Source organism: Oryx dammah, unplaced genomic scaffold (genome assembly GCF_014754425.2).
Source record: "Oryx dammah isolate SB20612 unplaced genomic scaffold, SCBI_Odam_1.1 HiC_scaffold_11, whole genome shotgun sequence".
Classification (NCBI taxonomy): domain Eukaryota; kingdom Metazoa; phylum Chordata; class Mammalia; order Artiodactyla; family Bovidae; genus Oryx; species Oryx dammah.
Window position 1 is genome coordinate 14,270,336 of NW_024070195.1, and position 17,358 is coordinate 14,287,693.

Genomic DNA, 17,358 nt, shown 5'->3' on the forward strand with positions numbered 1-17,358 from the left:
CTAAGGAACCTGTACTAGACTGCACAAAGGACTCTTCCGAATTAAAAATAAAAAGACAAAAATAACCAGTTTAAATGGCCAAAGGCTCTGAATGGACATTGATCTTAAAGAAGAGATACACAAGTGGTGAATAAGCACATGAAAAGATGTTCCGCTGTCATCAGCCACCAGAGAAGCGCAAATCAAAACCATGAGACACCACCTGGCAAGCACCAGGATGACCGGAATCAAAAAGACAGGTGGTTTTGGCCACGAGGCAGAGAAATGGAAGCCTCATACATTACTGGTGGGAATATTAAATGGTGCAGCTGCTTGAAAAGCAGTCTGGAAGTTTCTCAAAAGGTTAGACATAGAATTACCATATGAGCAAGCAATTCCGCTCCTAGGTATATACCCATGATGTGTCTACACATAAACTTGTACATACATGTTCCAAGCAACATTATTCATAACAGCCCCAAAGCAACAACCCAAATAACCCAAATGTTATAGAAATACATTTTATTTATCCATTCATCAGTTGATGGGTGTTTAGATTATTCCTTTCAGGCTATTATGAATAGTGTTGCTCTGAACATGTATGTACAAGTCTGTGTGTAGACATATTTTTCTTTCTCATCAACTGATGGGCAAATAAAACATGATATGTCCATCCAGGGCTTCCCCAGTAGGCTCAGCAGTAAAGAATCTGCTTGCAATGCAGGAGATGTGGGTTTGATCCCTGGGCCGGGAAAATCCCCTGGAGGAGGAAATAGCAACCCACTCCGGTATTCTTGCCTGTAAAATTCCCTGGACAGAGGAGCCTGGTGGGCTACAGTCCATGGGGTTACAAAGAGTCGGACATGGCTGAGCACAGCACACACTCACACACAAACACACGTGTCCATCCGACAGAATATTCAATAATTCAGTAAAAGCAATGAAGCGCTGCTACATGCTACAGTATGGAGAGGTCTCAAAAACATTATGCTAAGTGAAAGAAGCCAGACCCAATGGCCACATATTGTATGATTCCATTTATATAAAATGCCTAGAATAGGCAAATCCATAGAAAAATGAAATAGATTGCTGGTTGCTTTGGGTAGGAAGGTGATGAAAATGTAAAATTAACCACTGTAAATGGTTAGACTCTGTAAATTCACTCTGCATATTGCCAAAACCTACTGAATTGTGTCCTTTAAATGGGTGAATTGTATGGTACCTGAATTATATCTCAATAAAGCTGCAGTTTGGTTTTTCCAATCATCTGGTCTAGCTCAGTACCTTTAATAGCTCTATTCTTGCCCCATAAGACAAGATAAAATCTCACCGCCCAACTACCATACCTTCCTCTAAACCTTCTAAGTTTAGTCTGGTTTTCTGATCTCCATCCTCATGGCTTCTTACTGAATTGGCCATCTCTAACCCGTATGTTCTGAGGGCTCATTTACAATCAAAGCTGAGGTTTGGTCAATGTCCTATGGCTGCATCCTTGAGGTAACCTTAGGGTGCAGCACAGCCTCTGGGCCCTGAGCTCTGGCCACACCAGGTGTGGGTGGATGGGACTGGACACAAAGCATCCTTAGGCCAAAGCTGATGTGTCCACTGTACCCAGCCACCTCTCTCTGAGGTCATTTTCCTCTTTAATTCCTCTCGTTCCCATTTCTATTTTCCATCTCTTTAAAAGAATAAGCATGTAATATTTTAAACTACCAGTATAAACTAAGAAGATACACTATTTTAAAGAGCATGTCAACAAAGGCCCTTTGAAATCTTAACACCTACACCCAACTTTATATCTTATTTGCAAAAGCCCCACTGCCAACATTTGAAACAAGAGTCCTCACACTGTGAAAGGTGAAAAGCAGGGGAAGTGAGTGGTCTGCCTGCGGAAGGGAGGGGCGGCGTGCTCTCCGGGACTGGGGCGGAACGGCAGTGGTGGACAGGGGGCCCCCAGGGTGCTCACTCTAGGGCAGCAAGACAGCTCACAGCTGACACTGATTTTGATCACACTCATATAGTGAAAAAAAAAATAACTGCTTCCAGAACACAGAGGTTTGGGTCCTAAAAATAAGATACATCAAAACTTTCTATAAGAGCAATTTAGCCTTATAGGCCAATATAACCTCACAGCTCATCTTCTTGATATTCTATCAGACTTCTAACCCAGAATGTATAACAGATGCAGAGAGCTGTTTATCTTGAAAGGGACTCACTCTAAGCATACATTCCAAATAGTTGCCAAATATGACCTTTTTTTTCCCAAAGCCTTTTTGTCCTGTAAGACTGTAAGTCTGAGGAATCAGTAATAGGACCTAAGCCCCCAGCCTTCTTTACACAAAGCCCAGCACAAATTTTTTTGTATTCTGAGACACACATTCTGATGACCATGCACTTTGCAAGCTTAGTTTCTACATTTGATTTAATTTATAACTTCATTTTAAAAGGGTTTATAACATTGATATATCCATAAAGAAAATGTGTCACAGAATTAGCTTGCTCTTCTCTCTCTACAGATGACAGATGGATGGATAAAGAACATACGGTATATACATGATGGAATATTACTCAGCCATTAAAAAGAATGAAATGATGCCATTTGCAGCAACATGGATGGACATGGACATACTAAGTGAAGTAAGTCAGAGAAACACAAATATCATATCACTTATATGTAGAATCTTAAAAAATTGATACAAATGAACTTATTTACAAAACAGAGTCACAGACTTAGAAAATGAATATGGTTACCAGTGGGGAAAAATGAGGTGTTGGGGGGAGGACAGATTGGAAGTTTGGGATGGACATGTACACAATGCTATAATTAAAATAGATAACCAACTGTATAGCACAGGGAACTCTATTTTGTAATAAACTAAATGGGAAAACAATTTGAAAAAAGGATACATATTTATAATTGAATCACTTAGCTATACACCTGAAACCAACATTGCTCATCAACCATCTGCTACTGCTAAGTCACTTCAGTCGTGTCCAACTCATCAACCATATTCTAATATAAAATTAAAAAAATTTTTTAAAGAAATGTAACATTTGTTTTCCTTTACCAGGGGTTAGATTTAATGTATTCCACAATTAGGCACACATTCAGCAAAGCATTTAGTATCGATTCACAGAAACAATGGGCATGAGAAAGCAGCTCTCTGATTGGCTGCTGGGGATGCGTAACTGACCAGCTCCAGCTGCATCCTCTGGTTCCCTCGCCTTGTTGGTGCTGAGCCCACAGCTCCTGAGGCTGTGTCCAGTCAATGACTGAGCACAGCTGGGTATCCAGCAGGGCCCTCCAGGCCAGGTATGGTGCTCCTCAGCTGGGGATCCAAGCTGGAGGACTGATCACTGAACTCAATGAAATATTACCAGAACTGCACTGCAGTCCAAGACCTCAGTCCCCTCCTTTCCTCTCTATCTCAGGGGTCAGACGTGCATTTCCGTCTGATGGCTCTCCCAGATGGAAGAGCCTCTCTGGTTAGTTGCCTCCATGTTTTCCCTCACAGGTATTTCACCCAACAAATCTCATACTTCTGTTCCCACCTTGGCATCCACTTCTCACAGAACCCAGACTAATAAAATGCATACTACTAAATATCTGGATCAATGTAAATGAGTAACAGTTATTCCATATGAAATCTGTACCTTTAGGTCAATGTAAGAATCATATTGTTATCATTCTTGATGGAAAAAGACCTCCCCTCTAGGAGGGCAAAAGAAAGAAGCTATGGGTCAAATATTGTTACTCATCACCCAGACTATACTTTCAATAATATAGTGTTTCTGTTTGAAATATCTGAAGAAAGTTCTAGCAACTTAAATAAGAAACAACTCACATGTAGAATCATGGGCTTATAAAACACACACTGGCAACCTGCAGGAAAGGAAATGGGGTAAGACTCCTCCTACATTCTTACTTTCCTGTGAGTGTAAGGAACAGTGCCATACACTCCTGCTCAGAGGATGTCCATTCTGAACACTTTTTCATTCGTCAATTTATTTAAGCCGATGGGTAGATCAGATGCCAAACTCAGACGGCACAGCTTACTGAGACATCAGTTACTGATTTAGGATAAAACTCAAATACCATAGTACCATCCATGTTGCATTTCAATCAAAAAGTAATATAATCTAAGACACAGACCCCACCTGTTTGCACATACTGGGCTGATCAGTTCAGTGATTGGGATTATAATAAACCAACAGAAGAAAACATCTCCCATGGAACAACAGGGCAAATGAGCTCTCCTACCCCAAGGGGTGTGAGTGAGCAGTATTTCTAGAATGCCCAACAGGATAACCAGGAACACAAATGGCTATTGTTCCACTGGCGTAGGCTGCAGTTCACCATGATAAGCATGCACCGTATGCATTCAACTGTATTATATTTAAATGACATTTAGAACTTATATAAAAATTTAAAAAAACAATTATTGAAATCACCAATAAAGACCGCTCCCCAACCCTAGACAGAATCACTGTCTTAGCATTTATTTCCCTCCACTGTTTTTTCCCCGACACATGTCCACATTCATGAAAATGGAATCTCAATACATGTATTTTTTTGTGTGTGGTTTTGATTTTCCATTATATTGTAAGCATTTCCAGTGTTATTAGATATTCTTTGAAGACATCATTTTAATGGATGCATATTAGTACCAGAATTTATTTTTTAATTTTTTTGGCCACACTATGTGGCTTGTGGGATCTTAGTTCCCGGATTGAATCTATGACCTTAGCAGTGATAGCATGGAGTCTGAACCACTGGACAACCAAGGAATTCTCGTTTAGTATCATAATTTAACCATTTACCTCTTTTGGACCATTTAGGATGTTTCCAATTTTGCACTATGATTGACAAGTTGAACTATTCATAAGTTGAACACACGTATGAATAAATTTGATTTCCTTCAGGTAATTCAGTTCCTGGGAATTTAATATGATATAAACTTTTTAAAAATTTCTTGCTTAAAATTTGTGGCTAAGTTGCCTTCCAGAACGATTGTACCAATTTATACTCCCACTAGCAGCGTATAAAAGTTCTCATTTCATGATGTTTTCAAAAACCATGAGCAACTCAAATTACCATCCTGATGACAGAACAATTATCTGCCTGAATCTGCAAAAGGATTAAGGTTCCTTCTTGCTGTTTCCCTCAGAAGAAAAAACTCGATTTGCACCCTTCCGTGAGCAAAAAACAATCAGTTCACGATCACAGACTTAAAAGGTATCAAGTATCAGCTTTATTACAAGCAATTGTTGAGCTTCCCCAGGGAGAACAGTTAAATCTTCTCATATTTTTAATAACCTGCATTCACAGAAAAAACATGGAGGGCACTGGCCCCTGTGTGTACTGATACAAATGACATTAGCATCACTAATAAAAGTGAATCTTGTGTGTCACGCTCACCATTCACACCAGCTTTGATTACTTTCAGAATGATAAAATTTCAAGCCCCAGAATAATCTGAAGTACAAGTTTATGTGCTCCCCCAAATTAGAAACACATACACATCATTGTTGGAGAAGGGGATGGCAATCCACTCCAGTATTCCTGCCTGGAGAATTCCATGGACAGAGGACAGTCCGTGGGGTTGCAAAGAGTCAGACACAACGGAGCAACTAACACACACACATCACTGTAACAACACGGACATAATCCAGTCTTGGTCAACTCCTGCCTGCGCTCTTGCCCTAAACAACAGTGTTAAGCACATAGGTTTGCACGCATGCTCAGAAGAGAACAGCTATTACATCAGGCTGCTGCCTTAAAACACCAAGTGTAATTTCAAATCACTGCTTGACTCCTCAACAAAATCCTAAATAAGATTCTTCATTTCAGTTCAGTCGCTCAGTCGTGTTCGACTCTCTGCAGCCCCATGAATGGCAGCACACCAGGCCTCCCTGTCCATCACCAACTCCCGGATTTCAGTGAAACTCAAGTCCATCGAGTCGGTGATGCCATCCAGCCATCTCCTCCTCTGTCATCCCCTTCTCCTCCTGCCCCCAATCCCTCCCAGCATCAGGGTCTTTTCCAATGAGTCAACTCGTCACATGAGGTGGCCAAATTATTGGAGTTTCAGCTTTAGCATCAGTCCCTCCAATGAACACCCAGGACTGATCTCCTTTAGAATGGACTGGGTGGAGCTCCTTGCAGTCCAAGGGACTCTCAAGAGTCTTCAACATCACAGTTCAAAACCATCAATTCTTCGACGCTCAGCTTTCTTCACAGTCCAACTCTCTCATCCATACATGACCACTGGAAAAACCATAGCCTTGACTAGACGGACCTTTGTTGGCAAAGTAATGTCTCTGCTTTTCAATATGCTATCTAGGTTAGTCATAACTTTTCTTCCAAGGAGTAAGCGTCTTTTAATCTTAAGATTCTTAGACCAACATAAACAGTAACAAATTCCATTCTGAAAGAGAACTGCTGGTTGCTTGTATGTTCATAATGAGAATTGTTCCCTACTGGGGCTTCCCTGGTGGCTCAGACAGTAAAGAATCTGATGCACATTTGATTTCTGGGTTGGGAAGATCCCCTGGAGAAGCGAATGGGAACCCACTCCGATATTCTTGCCTGGAAAATTCCATGGATAGAGGAGCCTGGAGGGCTACAGTCCATGAAGTCACAGAGAGTTGGACATGACTGACCAACTAACACAATGAGAAAAGACAATAAGAATCTCTCCTATTGACCATTTGTGATGTAAAACACTTTGTCAATTTCCAGTTAGTTTGTACCTCTCCATTTACGTTTCTGACGTTACCCAAGAAGATGGATTTAGATCAGTGACACTGTGCATTTAGGGTGACAGGGAAAAAATTAATGCTGCTGCCTAAGAATGCCCTATAATTTAAAAAAAAACAAGATATCTTCCAAGAACTGAATAAAGTATGGTCACTTGACAATTAGGGCTCTAAATCACCTTCAGTGTACAGGAGCAGACACATTTTCGTTGTCTCCTTCCCCTAACAGAAGTGTCCTTTCTCATTCAAGCAGTCTGCCCTTTTATATGTAAAGAAGAGATTTCTTAACACAAGCAGACCCCAAAAATGCCAGAGGATAACCACCACCTAAGGAAATGTAGCACAATTTCGCCTACGCCGCTGACAGTGGAGTGGACAGGAACGTCCATCCTCCCCTGCTGTCAAACCCCAAATCCACCCCGTTTCAAAAACACATGACTGTCTTCCCATAATTTGCCCTCTATCCTTCCCTTTTGGTAACTTTCCACAATTGCAATTATACTAAAAATGACGTAACAACCGTTCGAGAGTTTTACAGACAAAACCACTGGAGGAGATGTCATGAGGGCAGGAAGGAATGTGGAGAGGGAGGCATTGTGTCCTGTGTGACCAGGAGCTGGGGACTGCGGTCAGCAGATATATATATATGAAATCAGAATGATGGATATTCATCTCCTAGAGCCACCATAACACAAATGGGTGCCTTAAAACAAAACAAAAAAAAACTTACTGTCTCACAGTTCTGGAGGTCAGAAAGGCCACAGGCAAGGTACTGGCAGAGCTGGGTTTTTCTAAAAGCACTGACGGAGAACGTTCCATGCTTCTCCCTAGCTCCTCAGGGCCGACGGCAACCCCTGGAGTCCCTTGGCTTGTGGCTGCATCACTCTTATCTCTGCCTCTGTCTTCACAGGGCCACCCCTCCCCCTGGATATCCCTGTCTCTCTTGTGGAAGTCTTGTAAGGACACCCACCATGTGAATTTAGGGCCCATCCTAATCTAGCATGCCTTCACACTAACTAGTTACACCTGCAAAGGTCCTGTTTCTAAATAAGAACATATTCTGAGGCTCCAAGTGAACACAAATTAGGGGAACGCTCGTTAAACCAGTTCATGGTGACGCGCTCACGTGCGACCTCCCTATGCAAACCTGGAATGGGTAACTGCATTCTTCCTCAGCCTTTCCTCACCCCTGTCTCCTATAACTGTGCCTGCCATCTACAGGCTCTCAGTCAGGTCTGCTGAATGACGAACGAAGGTACCTGCCAAGGCAGAACCCAAGCCACTCCTTGGAGGGTGGGTCTGATCAATGATGGCTTTGCTCTTACACAATCCCCATCCACTATCTCCGGAGTCGTTTTCTCCAACACGGATTGAGAAGGGAAGGGGAAGCAAAGATGCTTGCAAAGCAATCTTAATGCACAATTTTCATTTTTATAGTCCTGCCTCACACCCCTTTTGGCTTTCTCAAATACTATTTAACTCATTCATTTATGACGTGACAGGTGTTCTTCCCTGGTGGCTCAGACGGTAAAGCGTCTGCCTCCAATGTGGGAGACCCAGGTTCAATCCCTGGGTCGAGAAGATCTCTTGGAGAAGGAAATGGCAACCCACTCCAGTACTCTTGCCTGGAAAATCCTATGGATGGAGGAACCTGGTAGGCCACAGTCCATGGGGTCGCAGAGAGTCAGACACGACTGAACGACTTCACTTTCACTATGACGTGCCAGAAGCTCTTCTAATTATGGGGAACGGGGGACACAGTTCTGGGGTTAAACCAAAAAAACTGAAGTTTGTTGATTAAACTCTAAGGAGAGTTATGATGACCATTTTGAAATTACTTTTAATGCTATAACTTTGCGACCATGTTGCTAATCTTTGTTGCTCCCATATTTTCCATATTTTGCTAGCCAAACACATCACTGAAAAAACAGAAAGAAGTTTGTGAATTTGTTTCAAGAAAACTGAAAAATAGTGGTCCACAATCTGGGAGGAAAGGAATAAAGAAAGGATGCAACTCAAAGAGAAAAAGGCAAAACCCAGAGGACTGAGGGTAAGAGGAACTTATGCCCAGAAAGCCAGTCTGAGACCAAACTAGGGTTGTAGAAGTTTCAAGGCAACAGTTTTTGTGTTCCAAGCAACACTTTGCCTCCTAAATCCTTGTCACAGTGGGAGAGTTTAGTTGTACAACCTGGGAAGTTCATACATATGAGTGGTAAGTTGCAGCCCTTATTTCATTGATTACTCTCTACCAACTCAGCCCATGAAAGGCAGGTCAACCTGAGGGGAGAACCCAGGCTCTCCCTGACTTCAGGCTGCCTGCATAGAAGAGAAGCGAAACTCTATGGGAGTGAAGTGGAGAATACATGACGTGTAAGGAGGAGGATCTCTCCTTTAGTGCCCGTTCCTCAAGATTCGCAAAAAGCTGTTCCTGAAAGAGCATCAACAATGCACAGATTTTTCTCTGATCTACCGTCACCTTCACTAGGCGACCCATTAGGAGAGGGGTGGTCCCCCAGGTGAAGGCCACGGTGACAGACAAAATTTTACAAGAAGGATGGAGACCCCTGCTATGCCAGACATTACCCTTCTGGTTGCCAGCAGCCTTGGGGAGCTGGACAGGGGACCTGAGAAGAAGGCCAGAGCAGCCAGGGGGCACTCAATGGGGCTCACGGAGCAGCTGTTGGATTGGCCAAAAAGTTCATCTGGCTTTTCTGTAACAGCCCATGGAAAAATCCAAACGAACTTTTTTGGCCAACCCAATGTTTATCAGCTCCTATGGAAGAATTTTGTGTTATTAACTGTGAGAGATAAAACACCAACTCTGTATTTGGGACCTTAGAATAGGGGTTGGCAGACTTTTCTGTACAGAGCATGATAGGAAATATTTTGGCTTCTGTAAGGTCATATGGTTTCTGTCATATCTACTCAGCGCTACCACTGTAGTGCGAAAAGCAGCTGCAGATAACAAATACATGAGTAAGTGCCTGGGCATGTTCCAATATAACTACAGAAACAAGTGGCAGCCCAGACAGAGCCCACGGCATGTGGCTGGCGACCCTACTTTACAACAATGGCAGAGCTCACCATCCTACGGAGCAATCAAATCACTGCCCTCAACTTCACATGCACCATCCTACCAAATGACTTAACCAAGTCACTGATGACTCATACCTGTGTTCTTGATCTTTACAGACCCCAGGGGACTGAGTCAAAGTCAGCCACCCAACCACCCCAATGCAAATGAAGATACTCACCCAGAAAAATCTGTAGTGAGAATTCCGTAGTGGAAGATGTAGATTCGACTGATGTGGCAGATTGTAAGGTAGCCCATTGCTACAAAAAAGGAGTATCTGGAACCAAAAAAAAAAAAAACACCGAGCATCAGATCATTGTCCATGCACTTAGCTGACTTTCTCTCCTTCACCCCCAACATGCGATTAGCCACTAAGTCCTATCTGGTCCACCTCCCCCCGAGCACATCCCTGCTCCTCACTTGCACACCCACGGCTCTCAGCCCTTCATCTTTCCTCACCTGGACCACTGCAGTCGTTCTCAACTTGGGAAGCATGATGGAATCACCTGGGGAGTAACTGGCCCCACCCCTGGATATTCTAATTTCATTGATAAGGGATACACATGGCAGGTGTCACCCCAACGTGTAGCCAGAGCTGGGAACCGCGGACCTGTAAGGTCCTGCACTCAGATCCTCCTCTTTACAAACCATCCTGTTTACACAGTGATCTTCCTAAAATATAAATCATCCTATTGCCAACCACTCCCTTCCTGAAACACTTTGTTCCCTTGGCTTCCATTCTCCTTGTTTCCTTCCCAGCTCTCTGGTCAGTTCTTCCAAGGCTCTTGCTCAGCCTATCTTCCTCCCTCTACTCCTTAGGCGTCAGCAGTCCCAGTGCTCTGCTCAGGATCCTCCCCGCTGATGCCTGAGGCTTCAATTTCCACCTTCTCCTGTTCACTCCCTGGCCTCCTTCAGAGGATCATCCTACAGTATAAACCAGCAATGTACACACACACACACGCATACATGCCATTAAGAACATTCATCAGCTTGTACATATAAAGGTATGTGATCATCTGACTAACCACTGTCTCCCTTACAAGCCGGAAAGCCCCATGAAAGTAAGGATGGCCAGGTGTGTTTCATTCACCACTAGCTGCCACTGTCGCCAATGCTGAATGAACACACGATAAACGAATGTTTCTTGACTTAAAAGCCACAGCGTTCAATCTCTGGTTCGGGAAGATTCCACCTGCCCTGGGGCAACTAAGCCCACCCAAAGCTGCTGAAACCCACGTGTCTGAGAGCCTGTACTCCACAACAAGAGAGGCTGCAGCAATGAGAACTCCATGCACCCCAACAAGACAGTAACCCCCACTGTCTGCAATGAGAGAAAGCCTGTGCACAGCAACAAAGACCCAGCGCAGCCAGAGATAAATAAATAAAGCCGTTTAAAAAAGAGTCTTGCTCCTCCACCCCACGCCTACTCCCTACTGTCTAATCACATCAAGACTCCTGAATACAGCATTCCGGGTGCCACACATGCTAAGCTCTACCTTACCAGTTCCTTTTTGGATCATCTCCAGCCACGTTCCATGTCCATCATGTGCTAAACCACACCAGACTGCTCCCTTCCCACAATTAAATCCTGAATTTTCAGGCCAGATTTCTTTCTCCTTCCTCTGCCTGCAGCTCTTTGCTCCCTCTGATGGTCTATCTGGACACAAATTATCTGACATGGCTGAGCTCTAATGTCACCTAGCATAATCTTGCTCCATCCACCCCACCCCAACTCCCAACACAATTCACTGCTCAACTGCCTGTGTTTCTCCAGTGCTCTATGCTAACATGTCATCATAACATTAAAATTACACATATCTGTTTCTCCAGTTCATTGTAACCTCGAGCACCCAAACTCTTGGCCATCAAGAGGTTCACTTAACTGTTAGTTGAAATGAACTAAACTGAGAACATTAAACACCTTGGAAGAAAAGCTATGACCAACCTAGACAGCATATTTAAAAACAGAGACATTACTTTGCCAACAAAGGTCTGTCTAGTCAAAGCTATGGTTTTTCCAGTAGTCATGTATGGATGTGAGAGATGGACCATAAAGAAAGCTGAGTGCTGAAGAACTGATGCTTTCAAACTGTGGGTGTGGTGTTGGAGAAGACTCCTGACAGTCCCTTGGACTGCAAGGAGATCTAACCAGTCCATCCTAAAGGAAATCAGTCTTGAATATTCATTGGAAGGACTGATGCTGAAGCTGAAACTCCAATACTTTGGCCACCTGATGCGAAGAACTGACTTCTTGAAAAAGACCCTGATCCTGGGAAAGATTGAAGGCAGGAGGAGAAAGGGACGACAGAGGATGAGATGGTTGTATGGCATCATCGACTCGCTGGACATTAGTCTGAGCAAGCTCCCGGAGTTGGTGATGGACGGGGAAGCCCGGCGTACTGTAGTCCATGGGTCACAAAGAGTCAGACACAACTAAGCAACTGAACAGAACTGAAATGAATGGTTCAGGAGCCCATCAAAAATAGACATAAATTCACAAGGACGAATTTTCAAGCAAATGTAATAAAACTGGGAAGATGTATATTCTGATACTGAATGATGTTGAAATTCACAAATTCACATTAAAATAACTCATGAAGACTAGATCAACCTCAGGAATATTAAGAAGGGATAATAAACATTCATCTGGTAGCAAGGGAAAGCAGGATGCTGAGCCAGATACATTAAAGCATTCTACAACTTTAGGTCTCTTCACTATTTGAAAGCAAAGATGTTACCACACAGAAATGATTTTTCCCTCCCTGGGTTCAACCATAACCCTTTCCGGACCAAGAAGATGGTGCACAAAGCAAATGTTTAAGAAAAAACTCCCTTATGAGCTGAAGTACTAGAATGGAGTTAGACCTTTTCCCTCTATTATCTGTTCCCCTTCCCAAGCCAGTTCACAAGGGTCAAGGCAGTAGCACAAAGATTCGAGAGACTTTTCCAGAATCCTTTCGAATCAAAAGGAGCTACACCCATGCCTTCCTGGGACCCTTCACCCAGAGAGAAAAGCAAGTTCAATTCAATTATTATAAAACGACCCACCTACCAAGGGTGGGGCCAAGTACTGAGTCCCCAAACAACAGAGAAATACATTCATTTCCCCTGAAAAACCTGAAACCAGGAGCAGCAGAAAGAGCGTGTTTTCTGGGCACAGACCAACATGAGTTCAAATCCAAGCACTGGCCAAACTCATCTGCAGGTGTGAGAAGTCAGGCTAGTAGTTATTTTAGGAAGGAAGGGTGTGGTAGAGATTGGAACATGAGTGACAGTAACACAATCCTCACTGACCTTCATGGCAGTTGCAGGGGTGTATTCACTTTGTGAAAACTCACTGAACTACAGAGCCATTCGTATACCCGGGGCTTTCCAGGTGGCACCAGTGATAAAGAATCCGCCTGCCAATGCAGGAGACACAAGTGATACGGGTTCGATCCCTGGGTTGGAAAGATACACTGGAGTAGGAAATGGCAACCAACTCCAGTATTCTTGCCTGGGAAATTTCATGGACAGAGGAGTCTGGAGGCCTACAAAGGAGCCGGACACGACTGAATGACTGAGCATGTACACCCATTCACCTCTTTAAACTTTCATCATTTTCCATCTCAGGAAAAAAAAAAAATCTATATCCTATGGAGTTCTCCCAGAAAGAATATATTTGCTGTAATGATAGGAAATAGTAAATGTAATTGTATACTGATATACTCAATAAGAGTTTATATATCAAAATAATGAAACATATTTAAGAGAGCTTGGCCTCAAAAGTTGGTAACTGCATCACCAAGTTCCCACACGAGGCCTTCCATCCCAGGAGGCACTGTTTTCTGTTCCAGTGGGTTCATATAAGGTAAGTGAAAACCCGTGATCTTTGCCCAACAGAGGGGCCTGGGAAGGAAACAGAATCGGTACCCCATGAACTCTCTAGATAAATCCTGAATAACAGGCAGCTCTGCAGTGGGTTAGGTCCACATGGCAGCAAGTACCAGTCTTGCCCTCCTATTCCCAGCTATGCATAGAACACAACTCATAACTCAGGGAAAGGCAGAGGAAAACAATTCGCAAAGAACCCAGCAATCTTGAAGCGTACTTAAGCTCAAACCATCCCCTGGTGGCTCAGTGGTAAAGAATCCACCTGCCAGTGTAGGAGATGTGGGTTCAATCCCTGGATCAGGAAAATCCCCTGGAGTAGGAAATGGCAACCCACTCCAGTGTTCTTGCCTAGGAAATCCCATGGACAGAGGGGCCTGGCAGGCTACAGTCCATGAGGTCGCAAAGAATCAGACAACACTCAGCAACTAAACAACAAACCCCACATCGCTTAGGCGGGAAGCCTGACACGCAAAGAAGCTGCCTGGCTTTTCCAACCTCATGCCGCTGGAAACAGCCAGGTTTCCTGACCCCTGCCTGGAGTTCTTTCCCAGCAACAAGAGGAAACAACTTCCCTCCACTGGGAAATGTGAACCACTCCTAACTTCGGCAGTCCTGGCAACCACACAAGCACAGAAAGAGGAGAAAAACTTGTTCTGGCATTTTTTTCTTTCCAGTCTTAGCACACGGCCCTCTGCTACCACAGTGTTATCATGAAGAAGCAAACAGTTGGAGCCTGCCCGTGAAGGGCTCTCCCTACCAAGGCTGGAGGATTCCACTCCTGGCTGGAGACTAACACAGCAAGCCTGGAAATACAGCTGGACCCTCTGAAAAATGGACCCCACCTCACCAGCATCACACAGATGCAGGGAGAGCTGACAAATTAGAGTTTGTAAGGTAGCTGGAAACCTGCTTTAGACATGCAACATTTTTATTCATCATTTAATTGCTTCCAGTGTCGAGTGGAGGAAAAGCCACACATTTTTACCTCCCACTGAAAAAAAAGTATTTTGTCATAACATGAAGCATTTCCCAAATCCATTCTTAACAAATTGCAGAAATACAGATTTCCTATTTCCCTTCTGAAGGAATGACTCTATCCCCTTTAAGGAAGACACTTAGCAGAGAGATGATTCAGTTCAGTTACTCAATCGTGTCCAACTCTTTGCGACCCCATGAATTGCAGCATGCCAGGTCTCCCTGTCCATCACCAATTCCCGGAGTTCACTCAAACTCATGTCCATCGAGTCAGTGATGCCATCCAGCCATCTCATCCTCTGTCGTCCCCTTCTCCTCCTGCCCCCAATCCCTCCCAGCATCAGAGTCTTTTCCAGTGAGTCAACTCTTGAGAGAGATGATTAGAATTCAAATTTCCCAAGTTCATTTGAATATGAAGTTCAATGACTATCCAAGTTAAAAGCAGGCAAAAATATTTTCCCTTGCAAACCAAAAATTTATTGGAAGTAATTACAAGATGATACACTAAAAAATTAAATTCCAATGCTTTTAAGAAGGAAAACTATTGTGCTAATAGTCTTATTAATCAAAGAGTTTTCCAAGGTTGAAATAAGGCATTTGCTTTTCCAGAGAAGTTATCAACAAGGAAGCCATCGAAGCGTGAATGTCTTTTCAAGTATATTCAGTCATTCATTCCATAAATATTTACTGAGTCTTTACTTGTGCCAGGTATTGTTCTAGGCTCTGAGGCTACAACAGTGGAGAGAAAAGTCTTTGTTTTCACAGAGCTCACATTCCAGTGTTACTGAGAGGCTGAATTAATTCTGAGGTTTCAGAAAGACCACAGCAATCAGAGACAGTGCAAGACAGCCACTCCAGGTACTTTCCTGGATTGTCCAAGCATGCAGACTTCAAGGTAGAATTAAATTACTTCTGCACTTTGAAGTCAAAATATCATAGGAAGAATATTTCTTCCTTTTTTAACACTTCTTTGGGCATATTTAAAGTATCCGAAGTTTTGACACATCATACTCAGAAAATCAGAGCCAAGTTCAAGATAACAGACATATCCATCACCCCCTCCCCAGGCTGATTCACGCCTCTCGTGATCCCTTTCACATCTCCCTGAACCATCTTGCTACCAGTTACCCCAATCTGATTTCTGTCACTACAGCTTAGTTTGCTTTTTTGAGAACAGAATTCATGGGATCTCCTTCATCCAGCACATTGATGTTGAGATTCATCCACGGCATTGTGTGTAGCAATCACTCATTCTTTTTCATGGCTGAGTAGTATTCCATAATGTGACCAGTTTCCAGGTTGGTGCCATGACAAATAAGGCTGCCTAATTCTGATAAACTCTCTTTCCCCTGAATCCTAGTTTGAATCACACTTTTTTTTTTTTTCAAACAGCTTTCTCCGAAGACCCCCAGAATTTAAGGTTTTCCATCCTTCCCTTCAGATATCCCAGAGAACTTAGGATATACCACGCATGGCTAAGGGAGAAGGCATCCCTTCATCCTGGAAACAGATTTCAAAGATCATGAACAACCTCACCTTGCATTGTTCATCCCCAGGGTCTTACCTGTGAATATTGGATATGCTTGCAGTGACCATAATTCCATAGCACATTAACACCAGCACAAACAGATGCACAGAATACCTGCAGGACATCGTGGGGAGAAAGGCAGGACACCGAATGTATTTCATATTAACATACCTCTTGGCTGTCTCCACCTCCACTCCCACCGAAAAGCAAGTGATCAGTCAACTCATGTTTATTTAAGAGAAAATAAATCAAGTATTTTCATTCTATGCAAGTAAGATACCTTGAAATGACACCAGGAAGTCATGACATAGATCTCCAGCTGCAGAGAAGAGAGTTCTTTCTAACTTTAAAGTATCAAGACCAAAACTGAGCTGACCCAGACACCAACACTTTGAGCTGGGGGTGATTCAGAATACTCATCATCCTTTCTCAAATTTTCATTGGAGGAGGAGGAGCCATAAGCTACTACTCTGAATAAATTCCCTCAAGTTGAACTTCTAGAAATGTTCTAGAACTTCTTCCCCAAGAAGTATCCCTTCCAGGAGATCTGCCCAGCTTACCTAGTAGAGAAAAGGCTTTCCCTGCTAAAGAAGGACACATTCCCGAAGACTGGCCCTAAAACTATTCTTCTACTCTAAGTGCAGGTTAATGCCAGTATCTCCAGCAGTGATGCAAGAAAAACACCAATAGCTATAACAGTTAGGAAAAGTTCCTTGCTGGGAAAATTTAACCTTAGAGCATTCCATTTACATGACCCTGGGTGAGATCAGCAGAAGTCTAATTTTAAGAAAAATTCACTGAATTAACTTCTATTAGAGTCAATTTATTGGTTTAAGTTTCTGGAAATTTCTGCAATATCCCCATTATTTTACAATAAGAGTAAATGTCATTTTTTTTCCTTCCTTAGTGTCTGGGAAATGCCAAGAATATCTCCACAAAACACTCAAATGATAAACATTTAGAATGTAGGAGGTTCATACTCACCAGCCAAAACAAAAGATGACAAAATAGACGCCAAAAATGGTGGCAAATGCATGCCGGACATCAGGACTGGTTTTCCCAGGACTCAAGTAGAGGCGGAACCAGAAAGCTGCACACAAAGCGAAGAGCTGGCAGGCCACAAAATTCACCTGGACGGGGAAAGTGAGAATCAGAACCTTTGCTGTTTGGC

General features: G+C 43.2%; 1 protein-coding gene across 1 annotated transcript in view; it reads right to left on the minus strand.

Annotated features, from left to right (window-relative positions):
- Positions 1-17,358, minus strand: part of MBOAT1 (membrane bound O-acyltransferase domain containing 1) — a 115,354-nt gene that overhangs the window by 31,161 nt on the left and 66,835 nt on the right. Inside the window, exons 2-4 of the mRNA XM_040249899.1 lie at positions 17,172-17,317; positions 16,224-16,301; positions 9,993-10,088 (exon numbers count right to left, since the gene is read on the minus strand). Of these exons, the coding sequence (XP_040105833.1) occupies positions 9,993-10,088; positions 16,224-16,301; positions 17,172-17,317 (320 nt within the window). The remainder of the gene's footprint in view (positions 1-9,992; positions 10,089-16,223; positions 16,302-17,171; positions 17,318-17,358) is intronic.